At 39.8% G+C, this 14,101-nt stretch overlaps 1 protein-coding gene across 4 annotated transcripts in view; it reads right to left on the bottom strand.

The window, feature by feature from the left end:
• Window positions 1-14,101, bottom strand: part of mid2 (midline 2) — a 123,148-nt gene that overhangs the window by 28,033 nt on the left and 81,014 nt on the right. For 3 of the 4 annotated variants that reach the window (XM_063876799.1, XM_063876798.1, XM_063876797.1), the window contains 2 exons: window positions 10,287-10,352; window positions 8,672-8,767 (listed from right to left, as the gene is read on the bottom strand). In XM_063876799.1, coding sequence (XP_063732869.1) covers window positions 8,672-8,767; window positions 10,287-10,352 — 162 coding nt within the window. The remainder of the gene's footprint in view (window positions 1-8,671; window positions 8,768-10,286; window positions 10,353-14,101) is intronic. The other variant, XM_063876801.1, reaches the window with a different exon arrangement.

Consider the following 14,101-nt stretch of genomic DNA (forward strand, 5'->3'; position numbering starts at 1 on the left):
AATTTGACAAACAAACTGGTGTAAAGATGTAAAAGGAAAATACAATCCTGATGTACCCTCTAAGATAATGTTGTCATTAAGTTGTATTCACACAGAGTTGTTCTGCCATAGTGATGACAGGAATCACCATTATTTTGTCAAAAGCAAGTTGAGTGCATCTAAAAAAATCAAAGATTTATTCTCAAATATAATCAGGCAGGAAAAAAAACAAGCACAAAGATTGCGGGAAGCTTTCAATTACCGACACCCTATCGAGAAAAGTCACGATGGAGGGGAGCCTTTAAGGACATGTGACGAGATAAAATCACATTAAATTGCTTCGGTTTCCTGAAAGATACTGTATAACTGAGGATTGGAAAGAGCACTTAATAGCTAAATATGAGATTGGAAAGGAGAGAACAAGTCTTAATGTATTAAAAAGTATCGATTTTATTTTTATTTATTTTTTACCTGCATTAGTTATTATATCTCACTGTCTCCAATTTGTTTTTTTTTCACATTAATACAATTATTTGTGTCACTATCTTAGTGTTTGTGTTTAGTTTCGTCTTTTATTTTGACATTTATTTTCTCCTTGCCAAATCCTGACAATGTGGACCACAAGTAGACTTTGTCTCTAAACTTTTTACCGATAAAAAAGTAATTTAAAAGTATTGTGCATTCCCAAACAATTACAGTATGAAGCTAATGTAATCGACGCAGAGATCCATCTCATTTACGTTTGACAGGGTTGTGACTTTATGTCGTGCTGCAGCCTACCCAACGACTTACCCAACAACAAAGTCCTTCTCATCACTTCACAAAGCTCATTACAAGGGCAAATCCACTTAAGCCTCATTATTCACACATACATACACATACACACTCAACACACTCACAAACACAATTAATTCTGCAAAGAGCAATCTTATGACTGGAGCTTAGTAATTAAGCAGGATGAATGCAGTCCAGGATCACTTTGAATTAACAACTGAGCTACTTGGCAGGGATGAAGTTACGGAAACAATCATCATCTCTGTCCTCCTCTTTCATCTCACTCTAAACTTCTACCTCCTCTTCCTTGCCTGCCAGCTCATGACCTTATCTACTCCCTGATACACAAACACTGTCACTTACTGGGCTTTTCCCTCTTCATGATGCAGGTTTCTCTGAAATCTCAATGCCCACTCTATGGTAGGGTAAAGCTCTATAATTGGAATAGGTAAGACCAAGCGAAAAAAGTCTTTCCAGTTGCCCCTGCTATCACAAAGGTTGTGAAAATGTGTGGAAACACTTTTGAGTGGGACTGACTGCTAAGCTAAAAACAGACTGTGTGCTTATTGAAGCTGATTTTACAAAAGTAAAACACAGTCAGCTTATTGGTTGAGAATGTTTAGGATATTTTTGCATACTAATGGTGATTACATTTCATTTTTGGTATTATTGTAACCCTAACCCTTAATATTTAATTATTCATCCTGTTGTGCATAAATGCACAAATATCAACATTTGGCTGCTCATTTAAAATTACAGTAAAGCAGCTGAGTGAGCTAAGTGCACCAAATTCTGTGCCATCCATTTATTATCACATAAGGGAAAATAAATGAAATACAATAAAAAGAAAAATATCACAGCCATTTATAAGCATCTGCAGCAATAATTAATCATTCGCAGACATAATCAGCAACGTATTAATATTAAACAAACCCATGCAGATCATTATGATCACACAGTAGTCCACAGAGTGCCATCTGAAAGCAGAATCATTAAATGAAAAGAGTTGTCTATAAAAACCTAAATTGGGAAGAATAACTTCACCACAGGAGGGTTACATTGAGAACATATGCTCCCATACATCATTAGGTTGAGCTGCCACCACATTATGTCAAGATTACATTTATTATCCATATTTTTAAACTGTGGAAATGAGTCATGTATTACTTACTATTCAGCTACATTGTTCTGGCGTCAAGTGACAGCCATTATTTAACACCCACTAAGTGCTGTTTCAGCAAATAATGCCATGACTGATGTGTGTGGCCAAGCAGTCATTCAGCTGCTGTCTATCACCCCGAGGGTGCGGAAATCTAAATGAGGAGGCAAGTCTTAAACTCCCGATATTGTGATTTAACATCGCAACCCGTCACTACTTTGTTTGAGAAAATCTGTTGACTCTACACAAATGAACTGAATAAGTATGAGTTTTACTTATGTTGCAATTCTCATTCAGTCTTCATAAAGCTTTGTTTATTTCTCACAGCTGCAACACCATAATAACATCACAAACCCTGGCAAACAATGCTTACTAACCCGCCCACCCTGATATGACAAACCCTTTTTCATAAGCTGCGACTCAATTTACAAACTCATTCCATGTTAACAAGTGTTGTTTAAACTCACACAACTTTTTTTTTGAGGAAATCTCAAAGTTGTCAAGTTTTCCAAGTATTTGTAAATGTGTTAAATTAGTTACAAGATATCTTCACAACATATACAGTACATCTGATATACAGTACATGTAGAGGTAAACCAAGAAAGTAAGCCTAGACTTTTAATATTTACATTGAGTTTTTACTTATTGTAAGTGCATGACAGTGTTGTAATAGGAAGGAACAGAAGTACAGTTTGTAATATTTTGATACACTTTCTAAAGTTGAAATATTTTAAGCGAGGTTGGCCCCTTAGCCTCGGGATTACCAGAGTGCCCAATGTACAGTAGATCACTTTTATTAACTAGCCATCTATGATTGTGCTGGTTCTAGGAGATAACTCGAGTTAACTGTAGCTGTTACTGGCTAGTTGGATTATGTTTGATAAAATACTCTTATGGTTATTTTACAGCTTTTAATGCACTAAACATCATTTATTAAAATGGGATTCTGTATACAAAACATACTGCCCTGCCCTGCAAGACATTCATGGAATCTATTTGTAAAAAGCACCAACAATTGAACAATGTATGCCTGCCAGAATAACCTTTCAAGCCAAAGTGGCCCCCATTCAAACTCAGAGAGAACCGGTCAGGGTTTGGAGCAGCTGTTAACCTCTTGCTGACACCAAAACCTTCACATCTTGAATCAATTCTACGCTCATTCTCCTCCTATCATCCTCTACTGCCTCCTATTCTACTTCACTTGTTTCCACTTCCTCGTATTATGCCTTTGGTCACCATTCTGTCTGCTCCTTCTGTCCACTTCAATGTCTTTCTCAGTCCCCCTCCCTCTGTCTGAAGACGATCTTCTCAAATAGACACAAGGATTTAGTCAGACAGATTTATCTCTGAGGCTGTCCACAGATTCTAGGATAATTCCCCGAGATTTATGACACCAGAGTGGCACCTAGCTCTAAAACAGGAAATAGTGACTTTATACTATTTATTAACCTTAGGAAATGTATCCTGCATATTATATCAGAAAGAGATAATTAAAAATGATTCACTGGCGATGAATCTGAAGTATGACTTTTTAAACCCACAAAGTGTTCATGTGAACTTTTATGTGCTAACCACATTCACTTACATTTATCACTGATTAGTCCAATAGACTATACAATATACGGGTTTGTAGATAAAACCAGGCAGTTCTGTTGAAGGGAAAATTGATTCTGTTCCAAATGTTGCAGCCACTATCTGATGGCAACATAGCTCTGGAGTCGGACAATCCCATTCTTTAGTCCAGACTGAAATATCACAATCATGTTAGCATGCTGACGTCCGCATTTGGTTTAAAGCATTGCTGCCTTTTCAATAAAATGAATGGACTTGACATAAATCCTTAACACTAGCAACTTGAGAAATGTATAGATTTACAATCAAATTCACTGTGTGGCCATCTGTTAAACGCTAAAACATGCAATCACAGCTCTATTAACACTTTATTCCATTATTTGATTATCCCCCTGCATTGATATCCTCATCTTTCACTGAAAGTGGAACCACAAATGGCTTTAGAAATATACCAAAGACGAACAACAGCACCAGACTTTATCGATCTTACTGATGCTCTGGTGAAGAGACTAATACGGGCGAGATGAGACCTGATACAAAGGATTAGGGAGCATTACAGCCAACTCAACCCAGCTGATTCATATTCTGCACACAGTGGCAGCAGCTTCAGTGTACATAAACCTAGACAGCTCTGGCTTATTACTTACAACTCAATGTTTAATCCCTACACATACATGTCTGGGCATTATAACCCACTGGGCTTCTGTTTGATCCAATGATTTCCCTTTTCCATCAGTCTTAATAGGCACACACTTACAACCTTATCAGGGAGCTAATGAAGTTTCCTCCCAGTTGGCAAAACAATTCCAGGGGTTGGAAAAAATGGCTGCTGCTTCGACTGCTTCCTCAAACATTGCTTACTCCACATTAGTTCCCTACCATTAGATACACCATATGAGTAAGGCATTGTGCGCTTATTAGGGACAGCCCTCATTAAAAAGCTGCCAAAGAACATGCCGTGTCACAACAAATTCTGTGTTTCAGGAAGATTTGATGAACCACAAACACAGGGCATAAGAACAAGAACAAGTGGAACAGACGGAAAGACTAGAAAATCCTGCACTACAGATGTGGATAAATTAACATTTAACTGCTGCTCTGAAAAAAGCGGACTTGCCTACTGCATGGCTTACCCTTTGCACTTTAGCAGCTGGTAGGATGCAGGTGCATGCACTGACATGTTCACAACAACAACAGTGCTGCTAAACTTATAACGTTACTTAACACATTCACGTCCGGCCAGCAAGCTTTCAATACATTAGAAGAAACTCTGACTGAGTACGCCAGGCTGACATACATCTGAAAACCTTGCAGCTTAACAAATGAATGCTTGTGTGCATGTATCTACAACTATGCACATGACATTGTGGCTGCCAACTCTCCTGGACAGGTTAACTGGAGTCTCAGTTTCCAGTTTTGCAAATACACTGATGTACAATTGGCGGTTAATTATGGATTCAAGCAACAGGTTTTCAATTCAGCTGGTGGCCGTTTTACGTACTTCAACAACAGAACCTCTGCATGCAAGAGACTTATCTTGTTAGTCAACTTGGGTTGGCTATTGGTCCGAATTTTTTTTTCTAAATCACCATCCCAATGTAGTAAGAATTCAATGGAGAAAGATGACCGGGAACTTCACAACACTACCAAAGTGTAAGTATCAAGTGCGCCAGCTTCTAACGAGGTATAATGTAAGTATGAAAGAGTTGGAAAATAAAGAAACGTGTACAATGGGAAAAAAACAACACATAGTGCATCTTTCCAGATGTTCATTGGAACAAGGGGGGGACCAAATTAACAGTAAATCTAATGTCAAACTTAGCTAGGTTTCTGCTTAAAAAGGGGTAAAAATAAAAGCAATGGGGCAATGAACACAAGGCAACATGCACACAACAAAAAGGATATCTGAGTTCAAAAGATACACAAAGTAGGAACAAACATTGTGGCATATTAAACTGCTTAAAACAAATGGTTCGTAATTAAGTAAAACCAAGTGCAGGAAATATAGGACACATTTGCATAACTGTAAGAATCATCTCATCTTTTACTTTGACTCTAAATGTAGTAACAGTGGCCATTGCACCAAAATCTATTCAATAACAAAGTGGTTTTGGGGGGAAATGCTCAGTGCCAAACAGCCTCACTGAGTCTCTCTTCCCTGCTGCCTATTAATATCCAGCCAGCTATCTGGCACTGAATAGGTGACAGTTCTTTTTAGTTAAACAAACAATCTTTGCAAAAACTCAAGAATCATGCAATGCTCTCAACGTTTTCAAGAATGTGGTACATTATTCTGAATGTCATTAAGCACAGATACAGATTTAACCACACCACACCAAATATTGCGACAAGGGGAGATGCCTCCTACACATCATCAAGTAATTTCATCTTTCCTTAGACTGAAGGGAAGATAACTCTAAAAGATAACCCCAGGAGAACAGGGCTGCATCACTGCTGTGTGCACTGACACACTGAAAGCTGACTCACACTGTGTTTGATCATATCTTCAACACCAATACAATATGATGCAAACATGGAGGAGAGGAAACCAGGTCATGCTCAAAGCCCTTCAGAGATGTCTTACTTTGTGCACACACTCCCCTCACCAAATCTCCTTCCTTTCGCTGTACATTCTCTGTCTTTGTTGTATTGTATAATTGCCAAGCGTTTTCTTCCACACAGTGCCTGTAACTGTTTTGGTCAAAGAGGTTATTTGATGTCATGCTTACACTCCTCGTTCCCACTTCCCCTGCCTGCACTGCAGTTCTCTACCCCTACCATTTCCCTCTTCTCTACTTTACCAACATTTCTCCATCTTCTTTTCCTCATTTGTCCTCCTTTCCCTTCTCCTCTCCTCTTCTCTAAAGAGCCATATTAATGTGAACTCACCTGAAAAAATTACTTCCACTTCATTCCTCACATCCTTAATTAAAGTAGCCTCATGACATTGACATGACACAGGGGAATAGCTCAGTATGGGTACCAACAGGGTGTGAAAACACATAGTTTCTTTTCATCATTTAATTAAGAGTCATTGGAGCATATTTCCCCCCCATGCTTTTGCCCCATTTCTTTGTTGATGAATAAGTGATGAGACTGCAGTTGTTATTGGCCTTGCTGCAGCATTTGTATGCAGACAGAGACAATGTGTAGACCAACTTTTTTTTCCCTTCTCTCCATGCGTTGCTGATGAACAGTTTGTCTGCACCGAATGAATCACGCAGTGATCATTTTATTTTGATTGGGTGAGCGGCTGCATGAGTTGTTGCTCGTGGGCCTCTGAGTGACTTGGAGAAAATGGAGTCAGGCCCGGCTAATAAGCAATGAACCGCATGCAGACTGATGGCGGCACCAAAGTGCATTTGTCCTCTATGGCCATTAATGTCAACTCTCACAGAGAAATGATGGCATTTATTAGGAGTGAGTGCATTAAGAAGGAAAGTATGTTCTTGAAAGTGTGTAAGTGTGTGTGTGTGTGTCCATGTACGTGTAACCACTGCAGTGCAGACAACACTCGGTAGCTCAGCATTAGTGATCTCTGTCTGGATTTACATGGTACATAGTGCTAAAACACAGCACAAGCCCAAATGGAAGAGGTCAGCAGTGATCAGACTGGCTGAGGAATAATTTTGAGCAGCAGGAAAAGGTTCACACCAGGACTTGAAAGTGCCACATTCTCTAATGTCGTCACTAAATTGAAGAGCGATACACTTTAAAACATTTCAAGCATGTGACTACTCAAAGAGGACATGTGCTATTTGACAGATACTCTTATCTGATTTGAAATGGAGGGTTTACTTTTCCTGTACGAGTGGCTCCAGCTGGACTGTTCATGAAGAAAAAATATTCTGCATATTAAGATTAAAGAGAACCAGACCCTAGAGCATTAAATAACACAGTTGAAAATATGACCTTGAAGAGACACAATTGAGTGTTGTATCTCTTTTAAAAAATGAACCTTGAGTCTCTTCAATACAACTGGTTGACACACAGTAAAAGCACTTCATTAAGTTATTAGCACCTTGAAAATAGGGAATATTGCACTAGCGCTTTTGTGAGTAGCTTTGACCAGTGAACTGGACTTTCACATGTTGGAAGTTGTATGAATTACATAAAGGCCCCTTTCAACAGCTTGAGGTTGGATGTTTGCGGAGAGCATCTCCAGCTCATCCTTTGTTCTTGAGTCACTGTTTGCGTCATATTGTTGGGAAAGCTACCATTGGCCAAGTACAAAGGGTCACTGAGTGGGACTGGTGTTACTTTTTAATGGCAGCGCAGTAGTCAGATGATCAAAAAAAAGATAACAGATCATTCTGCAAAATATATATATATATATAAGTATAGAGAGAGAGAGTTAAAATGACATTAAGGTCATTATTCTGCTCTGTTTCTTTGGTATAGTTTTCTATAGTTTATGGTTTCCCATTTATAATTCTTCACTTTTAATGCAGTGTTGCAATACTGACCTTATATGACCCCATGAAAGGGAACTGAAATTCACTCAGTCTTGCCGAAAATCAATATTTGATCAGAAGCAAGCTAGTGAAGGAAACTGAAGAATAGGGCACTGATTGCATTGCCAGCACAACCATGATCCAGGAGGAGGCATAGAAAAAAAAGTGCCATTTCTACCCCTGTACTTCTTCAATCAGAAACGTTCCAGAGTAATAGACAAAGTGTAAAGAGCGTAGCAAGAGAGCAGTCACCAATAGCAAAGGCTGTCAACTGTATATAATCAATAACAGTGACAGGCTTGGGGCTGTTTATGGTTTCTCTGTTCAATAGAGAGGGAAGAAGTTTAAAGCCTCATTCCTCAAAAGTTTTTGGCATGGGTCAGCTACCATAAAACTGAAACCCTGGCTTGTTTTGTGATTGTTTTTGAAGCTTGACACATTGAAAAGTGCTGGATGAAAGCTTTAGGATAATAGGTCTGACAACATGCACATAAAATCCAGGGTAGCTCTTGTGGGGTTGCCGGGAGTTAAGTGATTCGAAGTGATCCACTTATATTTAAAACTAAGATTCTAATGTTGCTCAAATATCCATCCAGCTTAAGGAAGCATCTCTCATCTTTTCCATGTCCTTAAACTACCCCCTAAAAATCTCGCTATGGTTTAAATTACTGTCACAATGACAAATATGAGTACAAAAAACTTCCACACACAAACAGAAGGGATGTTTGCATACCTCAACCTGTTGACAGATCTGGATGAGCTTTGCCATTTGGTTCTCCAGCTCGCTGTTCCTCTTCACCAGGTTGGTCAGGTTGTTCTCCAGGGTTTGCTGTTTGGAGGGAGGAGGAGGAAGAAGCAGGGACAGGGAGATAAAGCCACACATTAGCACATATACAGGGTGCAGAAGGAGCATTCACAGGACAAGACAAAACATGATTGTGTTTTAATATTCAGTTTAAGAAACTAGCCAAAACCTGATATTAGTATAATACTGAATAAATGAATGTGTGATTTCTTACAGAAATAAATAAGACTCAATTGTTCTCTATGCTGTGCTTTTTCGTTGAAAATCAAAAGGCATGGCATTAAAATGATCACACAGATAAAGATTGGTTGAACACTATCAATATACATACATTGGGGTCAGCTACAACACAGTGATTATGTAAAATAGAGTAATACTAAATAAATTGTTAATATAAAGACATGCTTTCTGTGACATCAACGTGAAATAAAACTGCACTTATCCGGCTTTCTTTTGTTCAGTTTTTCTCTTTTTGATGATGGCATGAGGCTTGCTTGATAACATATGAAATCCATGCAAATACAGAAAAAAGAGCTATAAATCAAAATGAATTCTAAAACCGAGTTAATATCAGGTTAAACTGACAAGTTAATACCTACAAATTTGAAGCAAAAATGAACTATAAATTGCAGAAAATATAGATCAGAACATATTCAATCCCATAATTGCTTTTGAAACGCTACAAATGCTCATATTAGCTAACATGGGGTCTGTAATGTAATCGTTTAACTGCCTGCTCTTGTCATACTTTACTTATAAGCCATAAAAAACAACCATGTGGTCCCTAGAGAATAAAAGAACAAAAAACAAACACCTCCACTAGTGATCTAAATGATCAAACACTCAATTACTATCCCTCAACTGTGTCAGTTTATCAAATGCAAAACAAAAAGACACACACACACACACACACACACACACACACACACACACACACACACACACACACACACACACACACACACACACACACACACACACACACACACACACACACACACACACACACACACACACACACACACACACACACACACACACACACACACACACACACACACATACAGTACAAAAGATGAAAATGGAAATGAGCAGATAGTAAGCCAGAAATAGAACTGCCGTTCAAAAGGAAGCAAATCCTCGATGGCGGTGACGACGATGTACATCAACACAACAAAAACAACAACCACAGCTGCAAAGAGAACAGGAGCACAAAGCAGCAGACAAGCGGCGGGTGTTTGAAGTAACACTTCTCATGCAAGTGAAGGGGGTGGGTGGGTGGGCTGGGCAAGCACCTGGCCACATCTCTTACTATCTGACTGTAGCCCTGTCCTTCTGTCCTGGCAGCTTCCCGATATGTTCTTGCCTGATTTACTCTGCCTGGATGTTGTGTATTTGACTTTACACCCACTTAAGTATTCATCTCTCTTCGTATCTTCTTCCATGCATCCATTCTTTATCCATCTACCTGTGTGCCTGTCTGCCTCTATCCAGGGATAGGGGAGGATGGGGAGGGTTGGAAAAAGGCAGCCAGGGAACTCACCGCAGCGCTTGTCTTTGAAGCCTCCATTACCGCATCTGACACTCTGCCCGGGCTCACCTGATAAGCCTACGAACACACACACACACCCACATAAGTGCACACATAAACACACACGCAGACAAACCCAAACGCACAATGTCTTCCATCTAAACGCCACTGAAAAGGAGAACAACTCCCTGTTAAAGTTGCCACAAACACACTTATTTTGGTCTCCTACATGAAAGCAGATGAGAGTGTGGCTCACAGTGTCTGGGAATATTTCCCGGTAAGTGGAGCTGGAGTTTCATCACTGGAACTTGCATTCAGTTGTTGTGTTGCAGCCCTGCATGAGTGTGTTTGTGTATGAGGGAGTTTGAAGTGGAACATCAGTGAGAGGGGACAGATGGGTCATTAATTAGCAAGTTGGAGACGAAGAAGATTAATACATCAGAACACAGCTGCCTCCCTCGAGACAGAATTGAAACAAACTCCTCTGTCCTCTACATACATGCATGTGTGTGTATGTGTGTGTGTGTGTGTGTGTGTGTGTGTGTGTGTGTGTGTGTGTGTGTGTGTGTGTGTGTGTGTGTGTGTGTTTCTGCCTGTCTTTATGTATGTGGATCAGTAGGCATATCTGCATTTGTACAGTTACATCACATGGTTATGTCTCTGTGTGTGCAGATGACATGTGCTTGTACCTGTTATTGAAAAAAAGCACCAAACTTCTGTGTTCATCTGCTCTATAAGTGGCCACAAAACAAGCGTTATTGTGTGTGTGTGTGTGTGTGTGTGTGTGTGTGTGTGTGTGTGTGTGTGTGTGTGTGTGTGTGTATGTGTGTGTGTGTGTGTGCTTGACTTGTATTGGCACTCCTGTGGCTTCAGCCCAGCAGGCAGGACGAGTGGCAGAGAGAGAGAGACAGAGAGGGGGAGGCACAGCAACCTTCAACAACAAACTCATTAAAACACACAACAGACATCAAAGACGGCTAGAACCGCTCAGATAGAGAGAGGGAGTGGAGGAAAACATGGATAAAGAGAGACATGGGGGCACAGAAGAGTGTGATGGGTGGCAAAATGTGCCTGCAAGAGTTGGAAGGATGGCGACATGTAGGCGGTGGCAAAAAAAAAGGTCAAGTCAAATGAGGGTAACACTTTTATAATTTTATATGATGCTTATTCTGTCGAAAATGTTCAGCGCAGCTACTGTATGTCAACAGCTAGGAAATTAAAAATATATACATAATGTATTACTTGTTAGCTAGTTTTAAACTTGTGACTTTCTGAATCATGTTGTGTCATTAAAACTGTGAAGTGTGAAAGTGTTTTGGAAAAGAAAGGTGAAAAAACACTAAGTGTGGTGTGGCTAGTAATGTGTGAACAGAAAGTCATTGTGGCAAAATAAACTGTAACACAAATAACATTTTGAGGATGCTAATTGATAACACCTCCACCTTCACAACATTCCTTTAAGTACTTTTATTATGAGTACTGTTCAACCTATATAGATAAATACAAAAGGCGCACACAACAAAAGAGAAAGAGAAAGTTTGAATACCAAAAGGAAAGGTAGGGGAAGACATGAAAGGAGGGAGGAGGAAAATAAAAGCCAAGCAGAATTTAGTGACAAATTGCATTTCAGTTGCTTGATGCACTTGATGAGGCAAGCCGGGATAGGCCCGGCCCTTAGCGTAAGGTAATATCATTCATTCACTGACTCAGCTTTGGACATGGCATGTCATGAGAGTGAACAGAGAGTGCGACAGAGATGAGGGGGGTTGATGGGATGGAAATAGGCATGAGTCCCGTGCTGAGAAGGGCAGCTTGGCAGAGTCTGGCCTGCCCTCTAATTCAGTCTTCTGTTGCTCTCTTTCTCCTCGTTATCCGTCACTCTCTACCTTTCTCTCTCTCTATAGAAGGTCTTCTCTTGCCCTAACCTAGCTATCTGTCTCCCCCCCTTTACGTGTCTCCCTTCTTCAGTCCTTATTCTGTCCGTCTTGGCACAGTTACAACCGCAGCTGCTGACAGCCCATCATCTTGGGTTAGATCACCACCCCCTCATATGACTTCATTGTGTTGAGGGGCTCTGAGGTCTCATTCCTTTATAGATGATCCCATTTCTCTTTGAAACAAATAAAGGACAGAACTCTATTTATAATACAGTAGCTAAGGAGACTGGAGAAAGAGAAGTGGGGGAAAAAATGATCACATGTATGATAAAGAGTTTACTGAATACACGTTTGACTCAAGTTTGAGACAGCTGTCGCAGTTTAATCTCCAGCAATCACTGTTCACAGTCGGTGGATCAATTCACATCTAAACCATGAAATTACACAGAATTACATCATGGAGTACCAGGAAGAAATATATTTTGTGTGAAATTAACCAGCCAAACACTGATTCTCACTGTGATGTATTAGCAAAAATCATATTATTGTTATTGAATTGTCCAGTGCAATTTGATTAACCCAGACCTGAGCTCTTTGTAACTCTGCTACAGGATTATCAACATGATTTTTATCTGATGTCAGTTTCAGGTTAGAAAAAGTAAGAGGGAATATGACAAAGTAAGAGATGTTTGACATATCAGGAGAATACACCCTTCTAAATATTTAGAAGTGCTTGGTTATTGGAAGAAAACATAAAACATAGGAATTGTAGCGTCACTGCGTTGCCTGGCTCACAAGAAGATTGTCATTCGGTGGAACCGGTGGGCCATCACGCCAAACGTAACAACACAAAGTCACACATTCAAACAGTGAGCTCTGAGGCTAAGTATCCAACTTCAAAGTCTTTTGATTGTAAGGAATTCAAAGATCTTTACCAATGTACAATGAGACTAACAGAAATGAAAGTGGGAGAGTATAAACTCCAGAAAGAGCTCTAGAACAGAACATGCTCACTTTACAGCTGTTGTTAACAAGAGGCTGTTCAAAGGCTGGATGTTTCAGTAACACAATCCTTCTGGGAAGCAGGCTTTTTGTCTGAGGATAATATTCCATAGGGCAGAGCTCTTGAGACCAACCAATTGTGGCAGTAATAAGAAAGGGAGAGCCATGCTTGACTTGTTACCCGCTGGCTGAAGCCCAATTAATGAGACCAATAGGGATGCTACAAACATAAATGTTAACACTCTTTTGCTTGTATCTCACTGCCAACATCTGAGTGTTTTTGCTTTGCCTGTTTTGCAAGGTAAATTAATTCACCTACCACTTAAATAAATAGATATAAATCATAGATGTCAAGTGTAATAGTGGTTGTAAAGTATTTGCTCTCACAGCGTTAGCTCGATAAACTGCTACACGTGAACTCCTGTGACCTTCAAGCTTTAAGCGACCGCTTGAATCTTCAAGGGATCCAGAAACAGTGGGGGTGCAGCGTTAAATGGGAGCAGACAGTTACAAGATGCTTACTTTCATTTATAAGGCTGGTGGGGGAATTTAAATAAAGTTGCAGGAAAAGGAAGCTGGGAAGGGTACGGAAGGACACATCTGTACTGCCATAGTTAACTTCTTTCAGGGCTCAGCATTATGAATCCCAATAGCTTTTTCCCCTTAAGGCTTATTACGAGAAAAAGCCGTCTTTAATGGACACAAATCCAATAGTAATTTAGGTTTTTAGCCACATGAGGGGATAAGGATCAAAGCATTTCTTTGTAGGTTTCAAAGCGAATAATGAATCGTCATGACTACCAAATAGCAGCAAGGAGGCCAGGCACAAGTTGGCATTTGATTTTGTTTATAAGACTCTCGGATATCCCAAAGGCCCCAGTGTGCTTTTAGCTTCCCAATTATTTGTTTGGGTGAGGAACTGACTGACCCAAGACTACTAAAAGCTAA

Source organism: Eleginops maclovinus, chromosome 23 (genome assembly GCF_036324505.1).
Source record: "Eleginops maclovinus isolate JMC-PN-2008 ecotype Puerto Natales chromosome 23, JC_Emac_rtc_rv5, whole genome shotgun sequence".
NCBI lineage: Eukaryota > Metazoa > Chordata > Actinopteri > Perciformes > Eleginopidae > Eleginops > Eleginops maclovinus.